This window comes from Mustela putorius, unplaced genomic scaffold (assembly GCF_011764305.1).
Source record: "Mustela putorius furo isolate JIRA1106 unplaced genomic scaffold, ASM1176430v1.1 tig00000117_pilon_pilon_pilon, whole genome shotgun sequence".
In the NCBI taxonomy this organism is placed as follows: Eukaryota; Metazoa; Chordata; class Mammalia; order Carnivora; family Mustelidae; genus Mustela; species Mustela putorius.
In genome coordinates this window covers 447569-475105 of record NW_025421286.1, presented here as the reverse complement: position 1 = coordinate 475105, position 27537 = coordinate 447569, and the positions used below count along the sequence as shown (strand labels likewise).

General features: G+C 37.5%; 1 protein-coding gene across 1 annotated transcript in view; it reads left to right on the top strand.

The window, feature by feature from the left end:
* Window positions 1-20732, top strand: part of EXOC2 (exocyst complex component 2) — a 283158-nt gene extending 262426 nt beyond the window's left edge. Inside the window, exons 26-28 of the mRNA XM_045089602.1 lie at window positions 15111-15172; window positions 17560-17619; window positions 19350-20732. Coding sequence (XP_044945537.1) covers window positions 15111-15172; window positions 17560-17619; window positions 19350-19443 — 216 coding nt within the window. The 3' untranslated portion in view covers window positions 19444-20732. The remainder of the gene's footprint in view (window positions 1-15110; window positions 15173-17559; window positions 17620-19349) is intronic.
* Window positions 20733-27537: the final 6805 nt, after the last annotated feature.

Sequence of the window (27537 nt, the reverse complement as noted above, 5' to 3'; positions counted from 1 at the left end):
ACTAAAAACATAATGACCAAAAGTTGGAAACAGCCCAGGAATTGATCAGTAGAATAAACTGTGACATGTTCATGTAACCAAATATAATTCAGCATTAAAGAGGACAGATTACTGGTACCACCTGGATTAATCTCAGGAGCATTCAGCTGAGTTAAGGAAGGTTTACACAAAAGCTCACATACTGTATGGTTTTCACTTACATGAAATTCTCGAACAGATAAAACTATCTATGAAGGAAAACGTCTCAGGATAGTGTTTTTCTCTGAATGTTTGAGATTAAATAGGGAGGAGCCTAATGGCCAAATTCTCTCAAAGCTAGCAGGGAAGGGCTGGGAAGAGATATCAGATTTAGCTGGAGAACTTCTTTGTATATACATGTCCATGAGACTATTGGCCTCCTAGGACTTGGACAGTCGTTTCTATTTTGGAAAAGTTCAGATATATCTAACGCCCACCCCATTTTAGCCTCTCCCATTGAGAATCGCTGTTAGGCTATTTTCTTTTGAGCAAATAACTTAGAGGTATTACAGGTTAACCTGCAATAATTACTCACATAAGAGCCAGTGCGTTGGGACACCTGGGTGGCTCAGTCGGTTTAAACATCAGTCTTCAGCTCAGGTCATGATCCCAGGGTTCTGGGATCGAGTCCTATATATCCAGCTCCTTGCTCAGCGGGGAGCCTGCTTCTCCCTGTCTGCCTCTCCCCCTGCTTGTGCTCTCTTTCTCTCTGACAAATAAACTATATAAAATCTTGAAGAAAAAAAACAAAAGGGCCAGTGCACCAATCTTCAGAGCCTTCCTGAGAGCCAGTTTAGAGAGGAGTGCGATGATAGTTTGGTGATTTTAGCTCATATTTTAACATGACATTTTCTGGTGTACAATTCTATGTGTATTTTATAAATAACGACAGCTTTTATAGTTGACATAAGTCATAGATTAATTAAAACACCTATTACTTTGAATAAAATTTGGGCACGAAGATTAGTTTTACAGTGATGTAATCTTTCTATAGCATTCAACTAGAAGTTCTACCTAGGGGTATCTGAGTGGCTCAGTCATTAAGTGTCTGCCTTCCACTCAGGTCATGATCCCAGGGTCCTGGGATCAAGCCTCACATTGGGCTCCCTGCACAGCAGGAAGCCTGCTTCTCCCTCTCCCACCTCCACTCCTGCTCGCTCATGTGTCTCTCTCTGTCAAATAAATAAAATCTTTTAAAAAAAGGAAACTTCTACCTTACTCTTTCTTTTTTGATACTCTCTGTGTAGATCTATTTCTATATATACTACAGTATAAATAATAGAGACAAACTGCCATGTATATGCTTTTACTTACACACTATTTTTTATGCTTCTAAGGCACTGAAAAATGAAACGAAACAACTGCTTTCCAAACAGAAAAAGTTTCACTGTATTGGTTATAGAATTTCTAATTAACTCTTATTTAAAACACCTGCCATTGTTTAATGTTTTATGCATTCATGGAGAAGAAATGTTGTCTCTTTGAATAGTCTCCTGAGCAGCACACATATGGTGGGTATACCAGTTCAAAGGTAGAGAATGTATGCTGTGGGTTTCCTCATTCATTCAGAAGCTCTGAAGACAATTGATCTGTATGTAAAGTCTCACTTTTTCAAGCTTGCAAGAAGTTTAAGCTTTAGGTTACCTTTTTTTATTCTTAAAAGTTTTATGCAGCTGTAACTTATCCACCATAGAGTGTTGACTATAAGGTAAAAAGTGTACACAGTTCAATGTTGTTGTTGTTTTTACTATGCTGACAAGAGTTGTGCAGTCATCAACACAGTCACCTTTAGAATATTGTACCTTAAGAAGAAACCTTGGTCCCATTAACAGCCACTCTCCATTGTCCTTCTAACCTCCCTTCCCAGACACAAACAAGCAGTATTCTGCTTTCTGTCTTTATGACTTTTTTTCATTTTTTTCTTTTCTTTTTTCTTCTTTTCTTTTCTTTTTTCTTCTTTTCTTTTCTTTTTTCTTTTCTTTCTCCCTTAATCTCTCTCTCCTTTCCTCCCTTCCTTCCTTCCTTTTAAATATTTTATTTATCTGAGAGAGAGAAAAAGAAAAAGCATGAGCAGGGGAAGGGGCAGAGGGAAAGGGAGAGCTGAGCCTGAAGCCTGAAGCCCAGTGCCAGACTCCATGCCAGGCCCCTGAGATCATGACCTGAACAGAAGTCAGGTGCTTAACTGACTGAGCCACCCAGATGCCCCTTCATGACTTTTCTGTCCCTATGATTTGCCTATTCCAAAACTTTCATATAACTGGAAGCATATGGATATGGGTTTTTGTGACTGGCTGCTTTTACTTATTAGCATAATATTTTCAAGGTTCATATAGGTTGTAGCATGTACCGGTACATTCCTTTGATGATTTCTTTTGATGATTAGGTAATATTACATTGTATTTTCTTTTTTTTTTTTTCTTTTGATGATTGGGTAATATTTCTTTTGATGACTGGGTAATATTTCATTGTATAAATATACCACAGTTTCTTTATCTGCTTCTCATTTGGTGGACATTCATGTCATTTCTACTTTTTACCTAATAAGACCATTCACATAAAAATTTTTATATGTTTTAATTTCTCTTGGGTATGTACTTAGAAGGGGAATTCCTAGATCAAATGGCTACCCATTGTCTAATCTTTTTTTTTCCTGATTTAATTTAATTTTATTTTTTTCAGTGTTCCAAAATTCATTGCTTATGCACCACACCCAGTGCTTCATGCAATACATGCCCTCCATAATACCCACCACCAGGCTCACCCAACCTCCCACCTTCCTCCCCTCCCAAATCCTCAGTTTGTTTCTCAGAACCCATAGTCTGTCATGGTTTGTCTCTCACTCCGATTTCCCCCAAATCACTTCTCCTCTCCATCTCCCAATGTCCTCCGTGTTATTCCTTATGCTCCACAAGTAAGTGAAGCCATATGATAATTGACTTTCTCTGCTTAACTTATTTCACTCAGCATAATCTCTTCCAGTCCCATCCATTATGATAAAAAGTTGGGTATTCATCCTTTCTGATGGAGGCATAATACTCCATTGTATATCTGGACCATATCTTCTTTATCCATTCATCTGTTGAAGGGCATCTTGGTTTTTTTTCCACAGTTCGGTGACTGTGGCCATTGGTGCTATGAACATTGGGGTACAGATGGCCCTTATTTTCACTACATCTGTATCTTAGGGGTTAACACCCAGTGGTGCAATAGCAGGGTCATACATTAGCTCTGTTTCTAATTTCTTAAGGAATCTCCACATCCTCTCCAACACTTCCTGTTTATTATCTTGTTAATTTTGGCCATTCTAACTGGTGTAAGGTGGTATTCCATTGTGGTTTGGATTTGAATCTCCTTGATGGCTAACGATAATGAATATTTTTTATGTGTCTGCTAGCCATTTGTATGTCTTTGTATCTCTTCTTTGGATGAGTGTCTGTTCATGTCTTCTGCCCATTTTTTGATATGATTATCTGTTTTTGGATGTTTGAGGAGTTCTTTTTAGATCTTGGATATCAGCCCTTTGTCTGTAGTGTCATTTGTGAATATCTTCTCCCACTCCATGGGTTGCCTTATTGTTTGTTGACTGTTTGCTTTGCTGTGCAGGAACTTTTCATCTTGATGAAGTCCCAAATATTCATTTTTGCTTTTGTTTTCCTTTGCCTTTGGAGATATGTCTTGAAAGAATTTGCTGTGGCCGGTGTCGAAGAGGTTACTGCCTATGTTCTCCTCTAGGATTTTGGTAGATTCCTGCCTCACATTGAGGTCTTTTATCCATTTCAAGTTTATCTTTGTATATGATGTAAGGGAGAATGTTTGAGTTTCATTCTTCTACACATAGCTGTCCAATTTTCCCAGCACCATTTATTGAAGAGATTTTTCCACTGAATATTTTTTCCTGCTTTGTTGAAGATTATTTGGCCATAAGTTGAGGGTCCATATCTGGGCTCTCTACTCTGTTCCACTGGTCTGTGTGTCTCTTTTTGTGCCAGTACCATGCTGTCGTGGTGATCACAGCTTTGTAGTAAAGCTTGAAATCAGACAACATGATGCCCCTAGTTTTGTTTTTCTTTTTCAACATTTCCTTAACAATTTGGAGTCTCTTCTGGTTCCATACAAATTTTAGGATTGTTTGTTCCAGGTCTTTGAAAAATGCCAGTGGAATTTTGATCGAGATGGCATTGAAATTATAGATTACTCTAGGCAGTATAGACATTTTAACAATGTTTATTCTTCCAATCTATGAGCATGGCATCTTTTTGTGTCTTCTTCAATTTCTTTCATGAGTGTTCTGTAGTTTCTCAAGTACAGATCCAGGTATCTTGTGTTCTTGGTGCTATAGTAAATGGGATCAATTCTCTAATTTCCATTTCTATATTTTCATTGTTAGTGCATAAGAATACAACTGATTTCTGTACATTGATTTTATTTCCTGCCACATTACTGAATTGCTGTATGAGTTCTAGTCATTTGGGGGTGGAGTCTTCTGGTTTTCCATATAAAGTATCATGTCATCTGCGAAGAGAGTTTGACTTCTTCTTTGCCAATTTGAATACCTTTCATTTCTTTTCGTTGTCTGATTGCTGTTGCTAGGACTTCTAGTACTATGTTGAACTACAGTGGTGAGCGTGAACATCCTTGAGTTCCTGATCTCAAAGGGAAGGCTGTCAGCTTTTCCCCATTGAGGATGATACTCACTGTGGGTTTTTCATAGGTAGATTTTATGAAGTTGAAGAATGTTCCCTCTATCCCTATGTATTTGAAGGGTTTTAATCAGGAACAGATGCTGTATCTTGTCAAATGCTTTTTCTTCATCAATTGAGAGGACCATATGGGTCTTCTCTTACCTCTTACTGATTTGTTTCGTCACATCGCTTGATTTGCGAATGTTGAACCACCCCTGCATCCCATGGATAAATCCCACTTGGTCATGGTGGATAACCTTTTTGATGTCCTGTTGGCTCCTATTAGCTAGGATCTTGTTGAGAATCTTGGCATCCATATTCATCAGGGATATTGCTCTGAAATTCTCCTTTTTGATAGGGTCCTTGTCTGGTTTGGGAATTCAGGGTAATGCTGGCTTCCTAAAAAGAGTCTGGAAGTTTTCCTTCTGCTTCAGTTTTTTGAAACAGCTTTAGGAGAATAGGTATTATTTCTTCTTTGAATGTTTGGTTGAATTCCCCAGAGAATCCATCAGGTCCTGAGCTTTGTTTTTTTTGGGAGATTTTTGATCACTGCTTCAATCTCATTACTAGATATTGGTCTATTCAGGTTGTCATTTTCTTCCTGATAGAGTTTTGGAAGTTCATAAGTTTCCAGGAATGCATCCATTTCATTTAGGTTGCTGAATTTCTTGGCAAATAGCTGCTGATAATAATTTCCGATGATTGTTTCTATTTCCTTGGTATTAATCTTGATCTCTCCATTTTCATTCATAATTTCAATTAATTTTGGTCTTCTGTCTTTTCTTTTGGATTAGTTTGGCCAGTGGTTTATCAGTCTTACTGATTCTTTTAAAAAACCAGCTTCTAGTTTCGGTTATGTGTTCTGTTGTATCTCTAGTTTCTATCTAATTGATCTCTGCTCTAATCTTATTTTCCTTCTCGTGCATTGGGTTGGCCTAATTTGTTGTTGATTTTCCAGATCTTTAAGGTATAAGGAGAGCTGGTGTATTCTGGATTTTTCCATTTTTTTTGAGGGAGGCTTGGATGGCTATGTATTTCCCCCTTAGGACCGCCTTTGCCATATCCCATAGGTTTTGGACCGAAGTGTCTTCATTCTCAACTGGTTTCTATGAATTTTTTAAGTTCTTCTTTGATTTCCTGATTAATCCAAGCATTCTTAAGCAAGGTGGTCCTTAGCCTCCAGGTGTTTGAATTCCTTCCAAACTTTTTCTTGTGGTTGAGTTCCAGTTCTCAGGAATATGCAGGGAATAATATCAATCTTTTGCATCGGTTGAGTCCTGATTTGTGACCCAGTATGTGGTCTATTCTGGAGAAAGTTCCATGTGCACTTGAGAAGAATGAGTATTCTGTTGCTTTAGGGTGGAATGTTCTGTATGTATCTATGCGGTCCATCTGGTCCAATGTGTCTTTCAGTGCCCTTGTTTCTTATTGATTTTCTACTTGGATCATCTATTACTGAGAGTAACAGGATCCTCTGCTATTAAATGTGTTCATATCAGTATGACTCTTTATCTTGACAGTTGTCTTATGTAGTTCACTGCTCCCGCATTGGGGGCATAAATATTTACAATTGTTGGATCTTCTTAGTGGATAGACCCTTTAAGAATGATGTAGTGTCCTTCTGTATCTCTGACTACAGTCTTTAGTTTAAAATCTAATTTATCTGATATAAAAATCACTACCCCAGCTTTCTTTTGAGACCCATTGGCATGAAAGATGCTTCTCTATCCCTTTACTTTCAGTCTGGATGTATCTTTAGGTTCCAAATGGGTTTGTGTAGACAGTGTATAGATGGGTCCTGTCGTTTTATCCAATCTGCAACCCTGTGTCATTTTTATGGGAGCATTTAAGACATTCACATTGAGAGTGATTATTGAAAGATACATTTTTACTGACATCATGTTGCCTGTGAAGTCCTTGTTTATATAGATTTTCTCCATAAATTTCTGTTCTATGTCACTCTTGGGTTCTTTCTTCATTTATAGAACCCCCCCCCCCCATGATATTTCTTGTATTGCTGGCTTGGTGGTCACATACTCTTTTGAACCTTGCTGGTCTTGGTAGCTCTTTACCTCACTATCCATTTTGAGTGTCAGCCTTGCTGGATAAAGTATTCTTGGCTGCATATTCTTCTCATTTAGTGCCCTGAATATGTCTTGCTAGCCCTATCTGCCTTGCGTGGTTTCTGTGGACAGGTGTGATGTTATTCTGTTGGATCTTCCTCTGTACATAAGGAATCTCTTCCCTCTAGCTGCCCTCAGGAGCTCTTTTCTAAAATTATGACTCATCAGTGTCACAGTCAAGTGCCTTGAGGTTTTCTAGATTCATTGATCTTGGGGTGATCTTTCTGTGAAACTCTAGGACATGAATGCTGGTTCCATTCCCCAGTTTGGGAAAATTTTTATCAAGAATTTGTTCAACTCTATGTTCTAGTCTTCTTTCTTTCTCCACCCCCTCAGGGATCCCAATAATTCTGATGTTGGAATGTTTTGTGGCATCATTTATTTCCCTAATTCTGTTTTCATCGTTTCGCCTCCTTCTGATCCTTTTTCTCTATCAGTTTGTCCTCTAGATCACTAATTCTGTCTTCTGCCTTGGTTACCCTAGCTGTTAGAGAAGTTAGATTATATTAGATTGGATCTCATTTGGTAGCATTTTTAACTTCTTCCTGGGTGGTTTTCACTTCTTCCCTGAGAGTTTCTATGTTGTCACTAATGGTTTTCTCCAACCTAGCCATTGCCTGGATAATTCTTACCCTGAATTCACTTTCCGACATACTGTTTATGTCCATATCCAGTAGTTCTGAGGGAGAGGGCACAGTCTCTGAATTTTTCCTCTGTTGGGTGTTCCTCCCCCTAGTCACTTTGGTGAGAGGTGGTTGAGGGGATGTATAGCTGAATATATCAATTGCGATCTAGGCAAGGTGCACCCTGGAACACTTCTGAGCTATCGGAAGTCACCACAGCATCACCTGCCTATTTGGGTTTCTGTGAGCAATAGTCACATGGCCCTTGGTTACTGATTAGCTGCAACAGGGTGACCACTAAAAGGAATACCTGTTCAGCCCAGCCTGTATTCAAAGAATCTGTCCAGCACAAATCTTTCCTGATCTCTTCCTTGGGTTGGTGAGCAAGTTCTTTTTTTTTTTTTTTAAAGATTTTATCTATTTATCTCAGAGAGAGAGGGAGAGAGCGAGCGCAGGCAGACAGAATGGCAGGCAGAGGCAGAGGGAGAAGCAGACTCCCTGCTGAGCAAGGAGCCCGATGTGGGACTCGATCCCAGGACGCTGGGATCATGACCTGAGCTGAAGGCACCTGCTTAACCAACTGAGCCACCCAGGCATCCGGGTGAGCAAGTTCTTAATGGGGTGTTGTATCACCCTCATCGAAAGCACCCAACTCAAATTTCCATGCTTAATGTTTTGATGAAGTGCCAGACTGATATTAAACTGACTGTTCCATTTTACTTTCTATATATATATATAGCCATATATAAAAATTCCAGTTTCTCCACATCCTCACCAATACTTGTTACTATCTGTCTTACTGATACTAGCCATTTTAGTGTGTGTGAAGTGGTATCTCATTCTTTGGGTTGTTTTTTACTTTTATGAAGCTATAGGTGACAGCACATACAAAGTTTTTAATTTTGATGAAGTCTAATTTATCAGTTTTTTTCTTTTGTTGCTTTTAAGTTTTTATTTTAATTCCAGTATAGTAACATGCAGTGTTACATTGGTTTCAGATGTACAATGCAGTGATTCAGCACTTCCATACAAAAGCCCACTGCTTATGATCACAAGTGCACTCTTTAATCCCCATCACCTATTTAAACTTCCCTCACCTCCTCCCCTCTGGTAACCAACAGTCTGTTCTCTCTACATAAGAGTCTATTTCTTGGTTTTTTTTTTTCCTCTTTTATTTTCTTTGCTCCTTTGTTTGTTTCTTAAATTCCACATATGATTGAAATCCTATGGCATTTGTCTTTCTCTGACTTATTTCACTTTGTGTTATACTCTCTAGCTCTACCTATGTCATTGCAGATGGCAAGATATCATTCATTTTTATGACTGAATAATACTCCAGTGTGTGTGTGTGTGTGTGTGAGACATCTTTTTTATCTGTCGTCAATTGGTGGACACTTTGGCTACTTCTATAATTTGGCTATTTTTAAAATAATGCCACAAAAACATAGGGGTACACTTATCCTTTTATTAGTATCTTTGTATTCTTTGGTAAATACCTAATAGTGCAATTACTGGATCATAGGGGAGTTCTATTTTTAACTTTTTGAAGAACCTCTCTGCTGCTTTCCGTAATCTCGCCATCGTTGCAAGAAGGTTTGTTTTCTGTATCTGTTGTTTCTTGTGTTGTTGATTTTAGCTATTCTGGTGTGAGATGATATCTCATTGTGAGGTTTTGATTTCTACTTCCCTGATGATGAGTGATGTTAAGTATGTTTTCATGTGCCTATTGCCCATATCTATGTCTTCTTTGGAAAAATGTTCATGTCTTTTGCCCATTTTTTAATTAGATTATTTGGTATTTGGCTGTCGAGTTGTATAAGTTGTATAAGGTATAAGAAAATGGTCCACTTTTATGCTTTTGCATGTTTCTGTCCAGTTTCCTCAACACGATTTGTTGAAGAGACTTTTTCTCATTGGATATTCTTTTCTGCTTTGTTGAATATTAAACAGACCATATAGATGTGGGGTTTTTCTTGGGTGTTTTATTCTGTTCTGTGAGCTACATTATCTGTTTTTATGCCAGTACCATACTGTTTTGACCACTATAGCTTTGTAATATAACTTGAAGTCCTGAATTGTGATGCCTCCAGCTTTCTTGTTTTTAAGGATTGCTTTGACTTTTTTAGGTATTTTTTTATTCCATACAAATCTTAGGATTGTTTGTTCTAGCTCTGTGAAAAATACTATTGGTATTTTGATAGGGATTGCATTAAATGTGAAGATTGCTTTGGATAGTATAAATGTTTTAACAATTTTTGTTCTTCCAATCAATGAGCATAGAATGTATTTCCATTTCTTTGTGTCATCTTCAGTTTCTTATGTCATTGTTTTATAGTTTTAGGAGTATAGGTCTTTCATCTCTTTGGTTAAGTTTATTCTTAGGTATCTTATTATTTTAGGTGCAGTTGTAAATGGTATCAATTATTTAATTTCTCTTTCTGCTGCTTCATTATCAGTATATAGAAATGCAACAGATTTATGTTCCTTGATTTTGTACCCTGCCACTTTACTGAATTCGTGAGTTCTAGCAGTTTTGTGATGAAATTTTTCAGGTTTTCTAAATATAGTATCGTATCATCTGCAAATGGTGAAATTTTTATTTCTTCCTTACAGATTTAAATTACTTTTATTTCTTTTTGTTGTCTGATTGCTCTGGCTAGGACTTCCAGTAATATGTTGAATGAAAGTTGTGAGAGTCAACATCCTTGTCTTGTTCCTGACCTTAGAGGAAAAGTTCTCAAATTTTTCCTCCTTGATGGTGATGTTAGCTGTGGGTTTTTCATATATGGCCTTTATTATGTTGAGATATGTTCCTTGTAAACCTGCTTTGTTGAGGGTTTTTATCATGAATGGAAATTGCACTTTGTCACTTGCTTTTTCTATATGTCTATATGTTCTTTTTTTATATGTCTATATGTTCTTTTTCTATTTGGTTCTTATCCTTTCTCTTATTGATGTTTTGTATCATGTTAATTGATTTGCAAATACTGAACCACCCTGGCAACCCAGGAATGAATTTCACTTGATCATCGTGAATGACTTTTTTAAGGTATTGTTGGATTCTGTTTGCCAGTATTTTCTTGTAGATTTTTATGTGTGTTCATTGGAGATATTGGCCTGTAGTTCTCCTTAGTCATGTCTTTATCTTATGTTGGTTTAAAGGTAATGGTGGCCTCATAAATGAATTTGGAAATTTCCTTCCTTTTCTGTTTTTTAGAATTGTCTGAGAAGAATAGGTATGAACTCTTCTTTAAATGTTTGGTAGAATTCATCTGTGAAGCCAACTGGTATTGCTTTTTAGGAGTTGTTTCAGTTTTGGTAGTTTCTGCTTCTAGGAATTTATCCATTTCTTTAAGGTTGTCCAATTTGTTGGCATATAGTTTTTTCATAATATTTCATTATAATTGTTTGTATTTCTGTGCTGTTGGTTATTTCTTGTTTCATTTGTGATGTTATTTATTTGAGTCCTTTCTCTTTTTTTGTCTATAAGTCTGTTTTATTGATTTTTTCAAAGAACCAGCTCCTGGTGTCATTGACCTGTTCATTTTCTTTCTTTCTTTTTTTTTTTTTTTTTTTTTTTTTAGTTTCTATATTATTCTTTTCTGCTCTAGTCTTTATTATTTCCTTCCTTCTGCTGGTTTTAGGTTTTGTTTGTTGTCCTTTTTCTAGTTCCTTTAGGGTAGATAGGTTGGTTTGTTTTTGTTTTTGTTTTGCTGTTGTTGTTACTGTTTTTTTTTTTCATTTTTAAATGTTGTTTTATTTCTCAGTATTCCAGATTAATTGTTTACGCACCACACCCAGTGTTCCATGCAATATGTGCCCTCCTTAATACCCACCACCAGGTTCTCCCAACCCCCCACCCTCTCCCCTCCAAAACCCTCAGTTTGTTTCTCAGAGTCCAGTCTCTCATGGTTCATCTCCCACTCTAATACATTTTTTTTCCTTTTTTTTTGTTTTGTTTAAATATATATTTTTTTACATTTCTTTTTTTAATTAATTTATTTTCAGAAAAAGTATTCATTATTTTTTCACCACACCCAGTGCTCCATGCAATCCGTTCCCTCTATAATACCCAACACCTGGTACCCCAACCTCCCACCCCCCTGCCACTTCAAACCCCTCAGATTGTTTTTCAGAGTCCATAGTCTCTCATGATTCACCTCCCCTTCCAATTTACCCCAACTCCCTTCTCCTAACACCCCCTGTCCTCCATGATATGTGTTATGCTCCACAAATTAGTGAAACCATATGATAATTGACTCTCTCTGCTTGACTTATTTCACTCAGCATAATCTCTTCCAGTCCCGTCCATGCTGCTACAAAAGTTGGGTATTCATCCTTTCTGATGGAGGCATAATACTCCATAGTGTATATGGACCACATTTTCCTTATCCATTCGTCAGTTGAAGGGCATCTTGGTTCTTTCCACAGTTTGGTGACCGTGGCCATTGCTGCTATAAACATTGGGGTACAGATGGCCCTTCTTTTCATGACATCTGTATCTTTGGGGTAAATACCCAGAAGTGCAATGGCAGAGTCATAGGGAAGTTCTATTTTTAATTTTTTTAATATGATTGTCTGTTTTGTGTGTGTTGAGTTTGAGGAGTTCTTTATAGATTCTGGATATCAACCTTTTGATTGGAGCATTTAGTCCATTTATATTCAAGTAATTATTGATAGATATGTATTTATTGACATTTTATTGTTTTGTGGTTGTTTTTTTGAAGATTTTATCTGACCCTTTCTTCTTTCTTTCATGGTTTGGTGGTTTTCTTTAGTGATGTAATTGGATTTCTTTCTCTTTATTCTTTGCACATTTATTAGTGCTTTTTGGTTTGTGGTTACCAATATGTTTATATAACATCTTGTGCATATACCAGTTTATACTGAGATGATGGTTGTTCAAGTTTGAACCTATTCCTTACTCTTTCCCTCCCCGCATTTTAGGCATATGATGTCATACGTCACATCCTTTTTTTTTTTTTTTAATGAGTTCATTGACTTCATTTTTTACAAGAATTATTTATTTTACTGCTTTCGTGTTTCCTACCTTCATACTGCCATTTTTGGTCTCTCCTTTCCATTCAGAGTCTCCTTAACTATTTCTTGCATGGCTGGTTTAGTGGCTACGGACTCCTTCAGTTTTTCTTTGTCTGGGAAACTCCACATCTCTACTTCTATTCTGAATGATAGCCTTGCTGGGTAGAATATTGTTGGCTGAAGATTTTTCCTATTTTGCACTTGGCATATATCATGCCACTGTCTTTTGGCCTGCCACATTTCTCTCTCTCTCTTCTTTTAAGTTTTTATTTATTTATTAGAGAGAGAGAGCATGAGCAGAGGAAAGGGGCAGAAGGAGAAGCAGTCTCCCTGCAGAGCAGGGAGCCCAACACTGGCCTCAATCCCAGGACCCTGAGATCATGACCTGGGCAGAAGGCAGACAGTTAACTGCCTTCCCCACCCCAGGCCTGCCTCATTTCTGCTGAAAAAATCCCCTGCTAGCCTTATGGAGTTTCCCTTTTATGTTACTGTCTTCTTTTGTCTTGATGCTTTTAAATGTTTTCTCTTTATCACTGTATTTTGCCAGTTTAATTACAGCATATCTTGGCATGGTCTTCTTTTGTTGATTTTGTTTTGGGTTGTCTATGCTTCCTGGATCCGGATATCTGTTTCCCTCCCCAGATTAGGGAATTTTTCAGCTACTATGTCTTCAAATAAATTTTCTGCTCCCTTTTCTCTCTGTCTTCTTCTTGGTCTCATGTAATACAAATATTACTATGTTTGATGACATCTCTGAGTTCCCTAAGTCTATTCTTATTTTGCATAATTCCCTTCCTCTTTTTGTTCAGCTTGATTACTTTCCATTACTCTGTCTTCTTGGTCATTAATTCCTCTGCTTTTTCCAGCCTACTGTGCATTCCATCAGGCATGTTTCTAATCTTGTCTATTGTAGGATTTGTTTTCCTCATATGAGCTAGTCTTATCTCTCATCCTTCTTGGGAGCATCGATATATAGAATTATTATATCTTCTTGTCAGATTATCTTGTTAGACATACAGTTACTTATAACTGCAGCTCCTTCCCCACTGAAGCAGCCAAGATGTGTCTCCAAAAATACATCTAATTGGTTCTTTTTTATCTTTCAGTGCGGCCTTTTCCCTACCTTTAGTTGTAGAGCTTGTTCTGCCAGTCATTAGGTTAATTTCTGGGGTGTTTAGGATGATCTGATAGTTAATGTAGTTGCATTCATGTGATGAGGTAAGCCTAGGGTACTCCTACTCTGCTGCCGTCTTCCAATTCCCATGATCTTTAACACTCCAAGCTTTAGTTGTAAGAGCTCATGAAATTTGGGCCCTCTTACTTTCCAAGCCAATTGCTATGGAGATTTATTTTCCCTGTACACTCCCATGTGTGCTAGCCTGTTTCTCTTCTTTCTCTGTGGCCATGGTGACCACAATCTGTCTCCCAAACCACATCTCCATACTCCCTACCTTCTTCAATGTGGTCTCTTCCCTACTTTTATTTTTGGAGTTCGTTCTGCCAGTCTTCAGATCAATTTCTTGAGTATTTAGGATGATTTAATAGTTGCCTTGTTGTATTCGTGGAATAAGGTGAGCCTAGGGTTCTCCTACTCTGCTGACATCTTCCTCTCCTTCTTTTTTGCTTGTACTTTTGATGTCTAAGAAGGCTTGCCTAGCCTAACATCACAAAGATTTACTATTGTTTTCTTCTATGTATTTCATAGTTTTATCCCTTACATTTATGCCTATCATCCATTTTGAGTTTGGTTTTTGTGTTAAGGAAGGGATCCAAGTACAGTCTTTTTCATTTGGAAATCCAGTTGTCCCAGCACTATTTGTTGAAGAAATTGTTCTTTCCCCCATTGAATGGTCTCAGCACCCTTGTCAAAATCTGTTGATCGCAAGACTTATTTCTGGACACTCAGTTCTGTTCTACTATTCAGTTTCTGTCCAGTTAGCAGTGCCACACTGTCTTAATTACTATAGATTTATAAAAAGTTTATATCAGAAAGCATTTATCTGTGTTATTCATTTTCAGATGGTTTTGTCTGTTTGGATCAACTTGTCAATTTTCATAAAAAACAATCACCAAAGAAACAAAAGCCAGCTGTGATTTTAATAGACATTGTATTAAATCTGTAGAACTTTATTTTAACCTTTTAGAATAAAGTCAGTATGCCCAAAAGGGCATAGGTATAAGGAAGTAAGCCAGTGCATTTTCTTAAATCTGTTGCATGGACAATAATCCAGACACAGTGTTTCAAATTTTGCTTCTTCTCACAGGCAAACTAAAGGAAAGAATTACTGGTTAGGTAGTAAATATAGCTTTCTGGAAAATCCTTCCATAGGTTGAACCTTTTTATAACAAGATATCTGACTCCCTGCCTTCACATAGTCATATTTGACTCTAAGTTAATTTTCAGCAAAAGAATATTTTGTCATAGCTGATTTATTTGGAGTGTTTTAGAAAGTCTGTTCATAATTAAGAGTCACCATGACAGGTGGGGGATAGCTGCATGCCAGTGGTAATCTGTCAACCCTATCCCTGCAGTAAACAGGCTGGAGACTGTCCGTCCATCACTTGTTTCAATTTAATAATTGATGCAGTTCCCTAGGGTCACATTATCTTTTTCTCATGTTTAGGCACGCCTTGAAATCTGTGCTTTGAGGGATACTGTTGCTGTTCACCTGACACCTGAAAGCAAGTGAGATGCTAAATGTTTTGTTTTGAGTGCTTAAAATACATTAAAATACAATTATATGCAACTAAAGAACTGTTGAATACTACATCAAAAACTTATATGCTTATATATTATATGCTGGCTAACTGAACATATAAAAATAAAATAAAGCTTATTAGTCTATTAAATCCTTTGTAAGGATTAACTGATCAGACTGAACGCTCATGATTGTGATGTGATAAAGTTTATATTTGATTAATTTTTTAGCTGAAAAGCATAAAAAGCCAACAATTCCTAATACTGGTTCTTTGTAGCATAATGTAAAGGAAAAAAGACTTAATATGATTTTATGTTTTTCATTCAGTAAAATAAATCTTAATCTCATAAATGATATATCAGAGCATTACATACTTCTTGAAAAAAGGAGAAGAAAGATTGAGTCTTAATCTATTCATAGCAGACTCTGAGGGACAGTTTAAGCATTGTAAATATCAGCATAAGAGGAAGCCTTGTGGTTTCTCTACAAAATTTTGTAGTGGAAATTTGATGATAATTTTTAGCTGTTTTGAATGAAAGTCAGGATTTCCTATCATCAGAATATCGGTAGGTGAACTAAAATATTACTAACTACTTACCTATACAAAATTGTTTACTCTATTGTCAAAGTACCTAGGAAATACTAGGTTATATTGCTAATGTGCCTGGTAATCCAAGTACCATACAAGTAAAATGTTTAAGGACACTTTGTTTGATATACTTACTCATTTCCAGCTTTCGATGATATGGCTTATGCCATCAGTTTTACTGTGTTTATTACATATGAAGAGACTTCTAATTGTTTTCCTAACGAATGAAGTTAGAGTCTATTCCGTTCATGATGGCTGACAAGAAGCCATTTCTAGATGGTTCCCATGTTAGTTATTTAGTCACACCTTTCCCATGCTTAATTTTTCTACATAAAATATTAAATAATGGGTGATAGAGGGCACTCCACTTAGTCCAAAGCTTATATGGGTGCATGCTTTGTGTAAGTACCTGGATATTTATTCCTATTAATTTAAACTTTCAGAGCCTAAGTTCCTCATCCATGAAAGAAAGATAATAAATACTCTCTAGGCAAAGTTTTGGGGGAAGTAAATTAGAAGATATGCCAAGTTGCCTTCTAAACTGTTGGTGCACTACAAATAATCAGTGATATCATCTTCATGATCATCATTGTTGTCATAGTGTAAAAATAAAGAATAGAATTAGATTTCTTTTGATTAATTGAGAAGAGGTTTAAGATGATAGGGGAGATAACAGCAAAGACTCTGCTCTACATCAGGAAAGAAGAAAGTCAGTTTTATATTGGAAAGGAAACTAAGTGTGCCCACACTTAGGCTATGCCCTATAACCTATCCCTTGTCCTAACTGGGAACAACTAAAGCTTTCCACTATCAGTTTTTTTAATCCATTTGGGACTTTGTAGTCTATTTGTTGCTGTGATATTTGCCCCTTGTTTGAGAAACATGCCCAAAAGTATGTTTGCTAGTATACTGATGAGGATCCATTTTTATAATACAAAATCAAAGACTACCTTAAAGTCAAGAATAATTACATTTATTTCTTTACCCTTAGACAACAAATTATAAAAGAATAAGAGAAGTTAAAAAATTATACATTAATGACCAGTATAAGTTATTACCAAATAATTTCCCTTAAAAGGCTTTTTATTTGATTCGGTAGCTTCTCTGGTACTTCCTACTTTAAAAAAGTTAAGCATACCAAGTTGGTGGGCTTTTTAAATTCACACCTTTTTAGGTTTTCATGAAAAGAAAGTATGTTAAATTAAAATCAGTCAATCTCCACTTATCCTACAAATTTTAAATATACTAATAATAATCCTATATTTATATTTAATTAATATAAGATATTGGCTGTAAATCAGGCCCTGTATATTTCAATACTATAAATGTCCCCATTTGTTTAATGATCATTAAAATCATCCCTATTTCTACTTCATTCCTTCCTTTCTTACCAGTTGCTTTAATAGTTCAGTTTTGTTTTGAAAAGACTTTTTCAAAATTGAACATGGTCACATTAAGCTCTCATGTACCATGAGTAGCATCCTTTTGTCAAAATCATTCTCTCTTTTAGCTTTTCAAGTTCTGTTTCATTTCCTAGTTGAGTTTTTTCTGACCCTACTCCTACAAGGCCTTCGCCTGGGAACTATACCCTGTACCCTCACTTTTACTTTTACTTTTTCTATTGTTTTTCACTTTTACTTTGTCTCATACATATTTCTACGTGCTTCACTGGCTTATACTGGTTTCTTTATATTTTAAGATATGCTTAAGAATTTTTAATGATGCTCTTTATTCCCCTTAGAAATATAAAATGTTTAATTTAAATGTTGCTTCTCTGTGTACCAGGTCTAGTTTTAAACAGGCTTTGGAAGCCCTGCCTCAGCTTTCAAGTGGAGCAGATAAAAAGTAAGTTCTGTATGCTGTTTTCAAGGTTTTGTTACCTAAAAGTACTTTTCGAATAGACGATGATTTGGACTTAAGGAAAAGCACTACTTAATAGCCCTTTATAGTATGCATTATGTTGGCTGTACCTGGCTTGTCTCCAGTGTGACAGAATAAGGTAAAATCTTTTCTCTCGGTTTACGGCAGTTTAGAAATTAGTTCTTGTTTTAAGTGACTAATACAGAAAACATTTTAAGAAAGTTTATTTTGACTCTGTAAACTATGTTATTGTCCTACATTTTTAAGAAGGTAATACTAAGAGAAATATAAAAAGCCAGTAAAATGCAGGACTTGATTTTTTTCCTTTGAGTAGCCCAGCAATGTACATTTTTCCTTTATATAATTTAAAGTCATAAAGTAAATTTGTACACATGACAAAATGAAATTGTTTATGTTTCACTAACTCTATGTTAATGGTCTTGACCAGAATTTAAACTCTGCTACTCATAAAACAGGAAATTCTGACCTGAGACAAAATGCAGGCCAGGCAAATTTCATAAAAGCTCAACCTACCCTCAACTGAGGTAGTGGAAACATTGTAGGTCTTTGCTTCTCCACTAACAATAACTGAAGTCCACCTGCCTTTGCATTTGGCTGCTTAGTCTACAGACATAAAAACCATGGTATAGGCTCTGTGATTTTGCATAGGTGAGTGTTATGAAAACTCAGAGGTCAGAGAGAACACGTGAGGCTGGGAAAATGTCACAAGGAGACAGTGTTCTAATTTTGAGCATTGTTAAACCCACGAAATAATCTTTTGACTCCAGTATCACTAAGCCCACTTCTTTCCTTCATCTGAACCAGATTACACATCAAACCAGTTAAAGTTAAATTACACATCAAACCAGTTAAAGAAAACAGTTATTAAGTACTAGTATAGTTTGCCCACTGAGTTAGAACTGACCTTGATTCTTCTGGTTCTTAATTCACCACTTCAGTTTACCTCTCTCCCAATATTTGTTCAAAACAAAAATGCAAAATAGGAGGAGCTAGACAACAGACCGGTAACTACCTACGAGTTAGAGAAAGGAGAAAGGTGGCCACAAAGGGGCAGCACAAGAGGATTTGGAGGGTGATAGAACTATTCTGTGTCCCTATTATGGCAATTAGGTTGCTAATATGTGTTTATCAGTATTCATAGAGCTGTATACCAAAAAGTACATTTTAGTATTTTTAAATTTTTAAAAAGTGAATGTAAAAAAGTACAAGCCCAAGCATTATGATATTTTAGGAAGAAATCTAATTACTCTAGGGAAAGGAGATAGGTGGGAGATTTTTATATTATAAATATAGATATGTATATAAATACATAATCCTTTTGGGCGCCTGGGTGGCTCAGTGGGTTAAGCCGCTGCCTTAGGCTCAGGTCATGATCTCAGGGTCCTGGGATCGAGTTCCGCATGGGGCTCTCTGCTCAGCAGGGAGCCTGCTTTTCTCTCTCTCTCTCTCTCTCTCTCTCTGCCTCTCCATCTACTTGTGATCTCTGTCAAAAAAAATTAAAAAAAAAAATCTTAAATACATAATCCTTTTGACTAGCTCCTTTGACTAATTTACTTCTGTTATTAAGAATCAATAAGTAAATAACTTCAACAAGCAGAAGCTCAAGCTGAGCAGTTGCCTCCCCTGAATGTTTTCTTAAGTTGCTAGGCAACGTTCACTCTGCCAGGTTGTAAAATAGATTTTCCTCCCTACAGGTTACTGGAAGAGTTGCTGAACAAGTTCAAGAGTAGCATGCACTTGCAGCTCACCTGTTTCCAAGCTGCTTCTTCAACTATGATGAAAACATAAATACCGCCAAAAAAAAAAGGGCATTTGAAAGATAAAAAGTAATAATTGTTATCACTTTATTAAGTGCCCTAAAGGTATTAGCATACAAAGCATTAGGTTTGTACTCTTTCTCTTTTCCCCAAATTGGCGGCTTAGAAAGATGTTTGTATGTTTTATTTCAACCAAAATGACCCAGTTTGAAATGCCCAAGCAATAACTTGTTTTGTCATTTTTACAAATACCTCTAACTCTCCTAATTCAAGTGGAATTTTAGAAAATTTGCAGTTTGCCTAAGAAAATGTTATATTTGGTGTAAATTATTTGTGATCCAGATGTCCATGAGTTAACTTTGTGTCTTGCTGCCTCATTTTTATTTCTCACTGAGCTAATAAACATTAAACACCTTTCAGTGTAGGTTTTCTTTGTCCCACTCACTCCTAAAGTGTTTTTTTCATGTCAATGCATGCCTGCCCCTTAGGACCCATTTGTTACTGTGATAGAGCTTAGATACCCCAATAGATGCTGGTGGAAATAGCTGCAGCCTTCACTGCCTCTTAAAGAACAAGCCAGGCCCCCTGGTGACAGCTGACACTCCTGCCCACCTCTGTTCACTCCTTCCCCTCCAGCAATTTCTTTTCTCTCCACTGCTCCTTACCATTTGAAGTATCTTGCTCAGTAGCTAAAAGAACATTGCTCTGGCGTAATCTGTGTTTTCTGAAGATTCAGACACTCCTCTCTTACCAGGCAGTAGGAGCTGCTGATGAAACTCGTGCCATTTGTCCTACATTCGCTGCTGACTTCGTTTACCAGCATAGGCACAGGGCACCATGACCTCTTTCAAAGGCAGCTTTCCCTACCTAATTTTACCATACCATTTACTCAGAAAACTGAGTAATTCTCTTACCCATTGGCTGTGTGTTAGGATTCTCAAATTTTTCTATGGGTGTCATAGAATCCCTTGTTAAGGCTGAAATTAATATCTTTACTAATACAAGTAATTTTAGAGTACAAATCGCCAGATACAGTATCCATTATTTGGAATAAGTCAGTGTTGTTATGTTTATTCATTTGGTGTATGGGGGAAATCATAGTAACTGGAAGTTCTAATTTTGAGCATTGTTTAATTTTTACAAATGTGCTTGATAAAACTTACTAAGTAATACACAGAACATTGTCTCTCCTAAGCATGTTAACTATTGCACCTAACATGATGATGAACTAAATTACAAATCTACAGTCCTGGATGTTTGTATTATTTTAAATATTTACTACAGCGCATTTGTCCAATAAAGAATGTATCTTTAATACAAGATGTAATTTAGTTGTCATTTTTTTCTCAAGCGTCTTTATTTCTACATTTTCATTAGCTATATAATTTTTTATGTCTAGTTTTAATGTGCAAAATAATTACTTAAATTGTAGTTTACCTTATACATGTCTAATCATTGTCAGAAAGCACTTATCAGCTGTTCTGCTAATTCTCTACTTGTTGGGGGCTTACCATATGCTAGGCATTATACCAGATTACCTCATTTAGCCTCCCAATAGCCTTGTGACAACCTTATGAGCTAGAAGGTATTACGTCCATTTCACAGATTAGGAGGTCGGGGCTTAAGAAAGAGGTTGGTGGCTTTTAAGACCACCAGGGCAGGATGCGTCCCTGAGAGTTGTCTAGCTTCATCACTCCTTAAATTACCCATGGCAGTTCTTCCTCCCAGCCAAACATGCTTTCTGCTGTCCCTCCATCAGTGACACAGCTCAGGGAGCATATAAGTACTAGAGGATAATAAAACTTAAGCAAAATAGGGACAAGTAAGTGCTTTTATGGCTGAGAGAATGAAGGGTAGGCACATAAAAACCCCATACACAAATGAGGTGGTTCAAGGGCTACTCTTCCAACAAGTCAAGGGGACTTCTTGGAAGAAAGGGGGATTTCAAGGCCTTCTTGAGGTACAGAAGAAGAATTCAGTGGTTAAGAGGAGAAAGCTAAATACAATGTAAGTTAGAGGAAAGCTGAGAGGTAAACCAGGACTTGGAGCAAATTTACAAAAACACAGCCAAGAAAAAGAGTTAAGATACTCAAAGGTGCTTTCACACACAGGTAGCATTGGTTTTAGCACATCCACATTAATGTGGTCAGCCTGGCTGCACATGAGTTAGCAAAGTCAGCCTCACCTTCAGTGCTAAAAATGTATTAGGAATAATTTGGTTTTACTAAGACTTTCTATATCAGTGTGCCATGAAAGTGGCATGCTCTAGAAATGATTCTGGCATTGCAAGACAAGCATCATTGTTGTAGACAAGCTTTCTGAGGCACTCTCTTGTCTCTGCATCCTTGCAAATAGCTTTCTTAGTGGGGATAAATAGAAAAGATGATACTTTAATTCTGGATTTGCTACACAATTGTAATGTGTTTCTTTTTTGATCATGTGCTATAGAATATTGTTAGTTGTGTAAGAGAGTTACGTGTTTTCTGAAGTTATTATAAATTTCAACAAGCTTTTAAACCAAAATTAGGTTTCTAAAGTAAAGTTAACTGTATTTTACTTTTTTCCTTTTACTCGTTTTCAGTTATTTAGCTATTTATTTATTTATTTATTCATTCATCTGAGAGAGAGAGAGAGGAAGAGAGCATGAGCTGGGGGACTTGTTTCCAGGACTTTGGGATCATGACCTGAGCTGAAGGCAGATAAAACCACTGAGCCACTCAGGTGCCTCTGTTTACTCACATTTATTCAATTTTATCCTATGTATCACGAAAACCTTTTTGTTCCTGGCCAGTCTATAAATACATGACAATAAATACTTTATAAACAGGATCTGGTCTTTGGGTCACCTGTTGGTAATTTAGCTAATAAAAGCCAACAGTACATCAAAATACCTTTTTCCCATCTAGCCCATAAACTTAGACAACAGTTAACATTGCAGCTGGCTACAGTGTCTTCATCAGCATCATAACCATGACTCCTGCCCCACTGGCTATGTTGCTATACTCATTGTTGATAGTGATATGGTTGTTCTCATTATTTTTATCACATTTTTCTTGTAATGTTCTGTCCCATCTGCCTACAAACTCTTCAGCTAGTCACAGATCCCTGAGAAGACAATTACATGACCACTACCTGCTGAGGAAGGCCGCAGAAGGACTCATCATAGAGGGAGGAAGAGAACCAGGGAAGAGTCATGGGGTGGGAGGGCATGTCACAAAAATCAAGGGAAGAACAAGGGGGCACCTGGGTGGTTCATATGATTGAGCGTCTGGTTTCAGCTCAGGTCATGATTCCAGGGTCCTGGGACTGAGTCCCACATTGGGCTCCCTGCTCCTTGAGGATCCTGCTTCTCCCTCTGCCTCTGCCTCTGCCTCTGCTTCTCTCTCTGTCTCTAATGAATAAATAAATAAATTCAAAAAATGGGCAGAAAGCATGAACAGATACTTCTCCAAAGAAGACATACAAATGCTAATAGACACATGGAAAAATGTTCATCATCATTAGCCATCAGGGAAATTCAAATCAAAACCACATTGAGATACTACCTTATACCAGTTAGAATGGCCAAAATCAACAAGACAGTAAACAAGTGTTGGAGAGGATGTGGAGAAAGGGGACTGACCACTCTTACACTGTTGGTGGGATTGCAAGTTGGTGCAGCCACTTTGGAAAACAGTGTGGAGATTCCTTAAGAAACTAAAAATGGTGGGGCGCCTGGGTGGCTCAGTGGGTTAAGCTGCTGCCATCAGCTCAGGTCATGATCTCAGGGCCCTGGGATCGAGTCCCGCATCGGGCTCTCTGCTCAGCAGGGAGCCTGCTTCCTTCTTCTCTCTGCCTGCCTCTCTGCCTACTTGTGATCTCTCTCTGTCAAATAAATAAATAAAATCTTTAAAAAAAAAAAAAAAGAAAAAGAAACTAAAAATGGAAATTCCCTATGACCCTGCAATTGCACTACAGGGTATTTACCCCAAAGATACAGATGAAGTGAAAAGAAGGGCCATATGTACCCCAATGTTCATAGCGGCAATGGCCACAATTCCCAAACTGGAAAGAGCCAAGATGCCCTTCAACAGATGGATAAAGAAGATATGGAATATTACTCAGCCATCAGAAAGGACAAATACCTGACTTTTATATCAATGTGGCTGGGACTGGAGGAGATTATGCTGAGTGAAAGAAATCAAGCAGAAAAAGTCAATTATCGTATGGTTTCACTTGTGGAACAGAAGGAATAACATGGAGGACATTAGGAGAAGGAAGGGAAAAGTGAATGGGGGGAAATTGGAGAGGGACGAACCATGAGACACTGTGAACTCTGAGAAACAAACTGAGGGTTTTGGAAGGGAGGGAGTTGGGGGAATGGGTGAGCCTGGTGTTAGGTATTAAGGAGGGCAGGTATTGCATGGAGCACTGGTGTGATGCATAAGCAGTCTTGGAACACTGAAAAAATAAATTTTAAAAAATTGTTTTTAAATCTCTTTAAAAAGGGAACAAGAATCATGTTCGAATAAAGAGATTATTGGCAAGGTCAAATGTTGCAAATGTGTCCCAACGGATGAATTCTGAGAACTGTTTGCTAGACTTGACATTTAGAAAATCATAAATGACCAGAGAAACGATGAGGAAGGAATCAGAAACTTCCTCTTAAGTCACCCACAAGGGCTATCAAGAAAGCCATCTCTTTCTTAAAGATCACAAAGTATCCTGCCAGAGCACAAAAGTGAAATTCCTAAGGGTCAGTCTTTAAAACTTTTTTTAAGCTTCCTTTTCTTTTTAAATTATTTTCCTAGATGTCTGATCAATTCCTGCTGCCCCTGCTTCTTTTCCTTTTAAAAGGACTTACAAAAATTATCCCCATCCCTTTCTTTCTTCCAAAGCTTTCCTTTAAAAATGCTTGTTAAATTTCTGTAGCTAAATTGTAGGGGTTCCTGGAACCAGGCCTCACCTGAGTATGCATGCACCCAATGTCAGATGGTCATGGAGTTGTCTTCCATTCTACTCTGTGTCTGTGCCCTGCCCTCAGCACGCCCCCCCCAAAGCCCTTGGATGGCATAAGGAGCTCCATGTGCTGCAGCCATTGGGCTGCCTCAGTGTGGTTACTGCAATTGATACCAAATAAGCCCTCCGGAAATATTTATTCAATGTTATTGATGAAGTTATCGTAGCAGATGTGTCAGATTACCTTTTTACATTTTTTAAGCTACATACATAAAGAGTCAAGCGGTTCCACAGAGCTGGTTGTGAAAACGAGCAGTCAGTCCCTCTATACCCTCCCTTCACATTTGCCCGCTTCCTAAAACCATTCACTTTCAGCTCCTTTAGCTAATCTGATTCTTTTGGTATTTACCTTAACCGTGTCTAACTTAATAGGTTTATACTGTTACTTTTTATTTCTTCTGCTTAGTCTCTACTGTCTTCCTTAAAGCAGAAGATGAGAACTTAACTCTCCTTCATCACCTCTACCATATAAGCACACCTCTCTAGCCTTTCCTCTCAATATGTTTGCTTTGGTTGCCTCATTATTCATTGTTCAAGTTATACTTACGTAAATGCCTTCAGTGGTAAGCCAGCAATATACTAGCATCCTTTTCCTATTGTACTTTTTTATTTTTAATGTATTCTATGTGGTTTTCTCTCATCCCCAAACCTCTTCCACCCAAGTTATGCAGAACGTCCTTGCATTGTATTCAAACACTTAGATATTTCATCAAGTTTATCTTCTTGAAAAATCTCACCCACAGCTTCTCAGCATTCTCTCATCTAGACTGGATGCTCTCTAGGTCAGCCTCACATCTGTCTTCTCAGAGTCTTCCCATCATCATCGTAGATTTTTTCTCTGCCCTTCATTAGTATTGAATCAACTGCTTTTGTGTCCCATAACATCCTCGTTCCTGATTTGCTCCCTTCACTTGATAGAACTCAACCTCCAGTAACTTCCTGGGGAAAGACTACATGGGAAGTAACTTTTGAGAACACTGAAAAATAAAATCAATATATTTTATATATAAATATTAATACTAAATTTTTATATATTTTGTTTTATATATTTTATATAATTTTATATTAATATAAGAATATGCTTTATTTTATATAGTTATATATATAATTTATATATTTATAAATATATATGCATATATTTCATATATTTTTATTTAAATTTATTTTCAGGCTAACAGTATTCATTATTTTTTCACCACACCCAGTGCTCCATGCTATCCGTGCCCTATAATACCCACCACCTGGTACCCCAGCCTCCCACCCCCCCGCCACTTCAAACCCCTCAGATTGTTTTTCAGAGTCCATAGTCTCTCATGATTCACCTCCCCTTCCAATTTTCCCCAACTCCCTTCTAACTCCCCCATGTCCTCCATGCTATGTGTTATGCTCCACAAATAAGTGAAACCATATGATAATTGACTCTCTCTGCTTGACTTACTTCACTCAGCATAATCTCTTCCAGTCCTGTCCATGTTGCTACAAAAGTTGGGTATTCGTCCTTTCTGATGGAGGCAAAATACTCCATAGTATATATGGACCACATTTTCCTTATCCATTCTTCCGTTGAAGGGCATCTTGGTTCTTTCCATAGTTTGGCAACCGTGACCATTGCTGCTATAAACATTGGGGTACAGATGGCCCTTCTTTTCATGACATCTGTATCTTTGGGGTAAATACCCAGGAGTGCAATGGCAGGGTCATAGGGAAGTTCTATTTTTAATTTCTTGAGGAATCTCCACACTGTTCTCCAAAGAGACTGCACCAACCTGCATTCCCACCAACAGTGTAAGAGGGTTCCCCTTTCTCCACATCCCTTCCAACACGTTTCCTGTCTTGTTAATTTTGGCATTCTAACTGGTGTAAGGAGATATCTCAATGTGTTTTTTTTTTAATTTTATTTTTTATAAACATATATTTTTATCCCCAGGGGTACAGGTCTGTGAATCGCCAGGTTTACACACTTACAGCACTCACCAAAGCACATACCCTGCCCAATGTCCATAACCCCACCCCCCTTCTACCAAGCCCCCTCCCCCCAGCAACCCTCAGTTTGTTTTGTGAGATTAAGAGTCACTTATGGTTTGTCTCCCTCCCAATCCCATCTTGTTTCATTGATTCTTCTCCTATCTACTTAAGCCCCCATGTTGCATCAGCACTTCCTCATATCAGGGAGATCATATGATAGTTGTCTTTCTCTGCTTGACTTATTTCGCTAAGCATGATACGCTCTAGTTCCATCCATGTTGTCGCAAATGGCAAGATTTCATTTCTTTGGATGGCTGCATAGTATTCCATTGTGTATATATACCACATCTTCTTGATCCATTCATCTGCTGATGGACATCTAGGTTCTTTCCATAGTTTGGCTATTGTGGACATTGCTGCTATAACATTCGGGTGCACGTGCCCCTTTGGATCACTATGTTTGTATCTTTAGGGTAAATACCCAGTAGTGCAATTGCTGGGTCGTAGGGCAGTTCTATTTTCAACATTTTGAGGAACCTCCATGCTGTTTTCCAGAGTGGTTGCACCAGCTTGCATTCCCACCAACAGTGTAGGAGGGTTCCCCTTTCTCCGCATCCTCGCCAGCATCTGTCATTTCCTGACTTGTTGATTTTAGCCATTCTGACTGGTGTGAGGTGATATCTCATTGTGGTTTTGATTTGTATTTCCCTGATGCCGAGTGATATGGAGCACTATTTCATATGTCTGTTGGCCATCTGGATGTCTTCTTTGCAGAAATGTCTGTTCATGTCCTCTGCCCATTTCTTGATTGGATTATTTGTTCTTTGGGTGTTGAGTTTGCTAAGTTCTTTATAGATCTTGGACACTAGTCCTTTATCTGATATGTCGTTTCCAAATATCTTCTCCCATTCTGTCAGTTGTCTTTTGATTTTGTTAACTGTTTCCTTTGCTGTGCAAAAGCTTTTGATCTTGATGAAATCCCAATAGTTCATTTTTGCCCTTGCTTCCCTTGCCTTTGGCGTTGTTCCTAGGAAGATGTTGCTGCGGCTGAGGTCGAAGAGGTTGCTGCCTGTGTTCTCCTCAAGGATTTTGATGGATTCCTTTCGCACATTGAGGTCCTTCATCCATTTTGAGTCTATTTTCGTGTGTGGTGAAAGGAAAT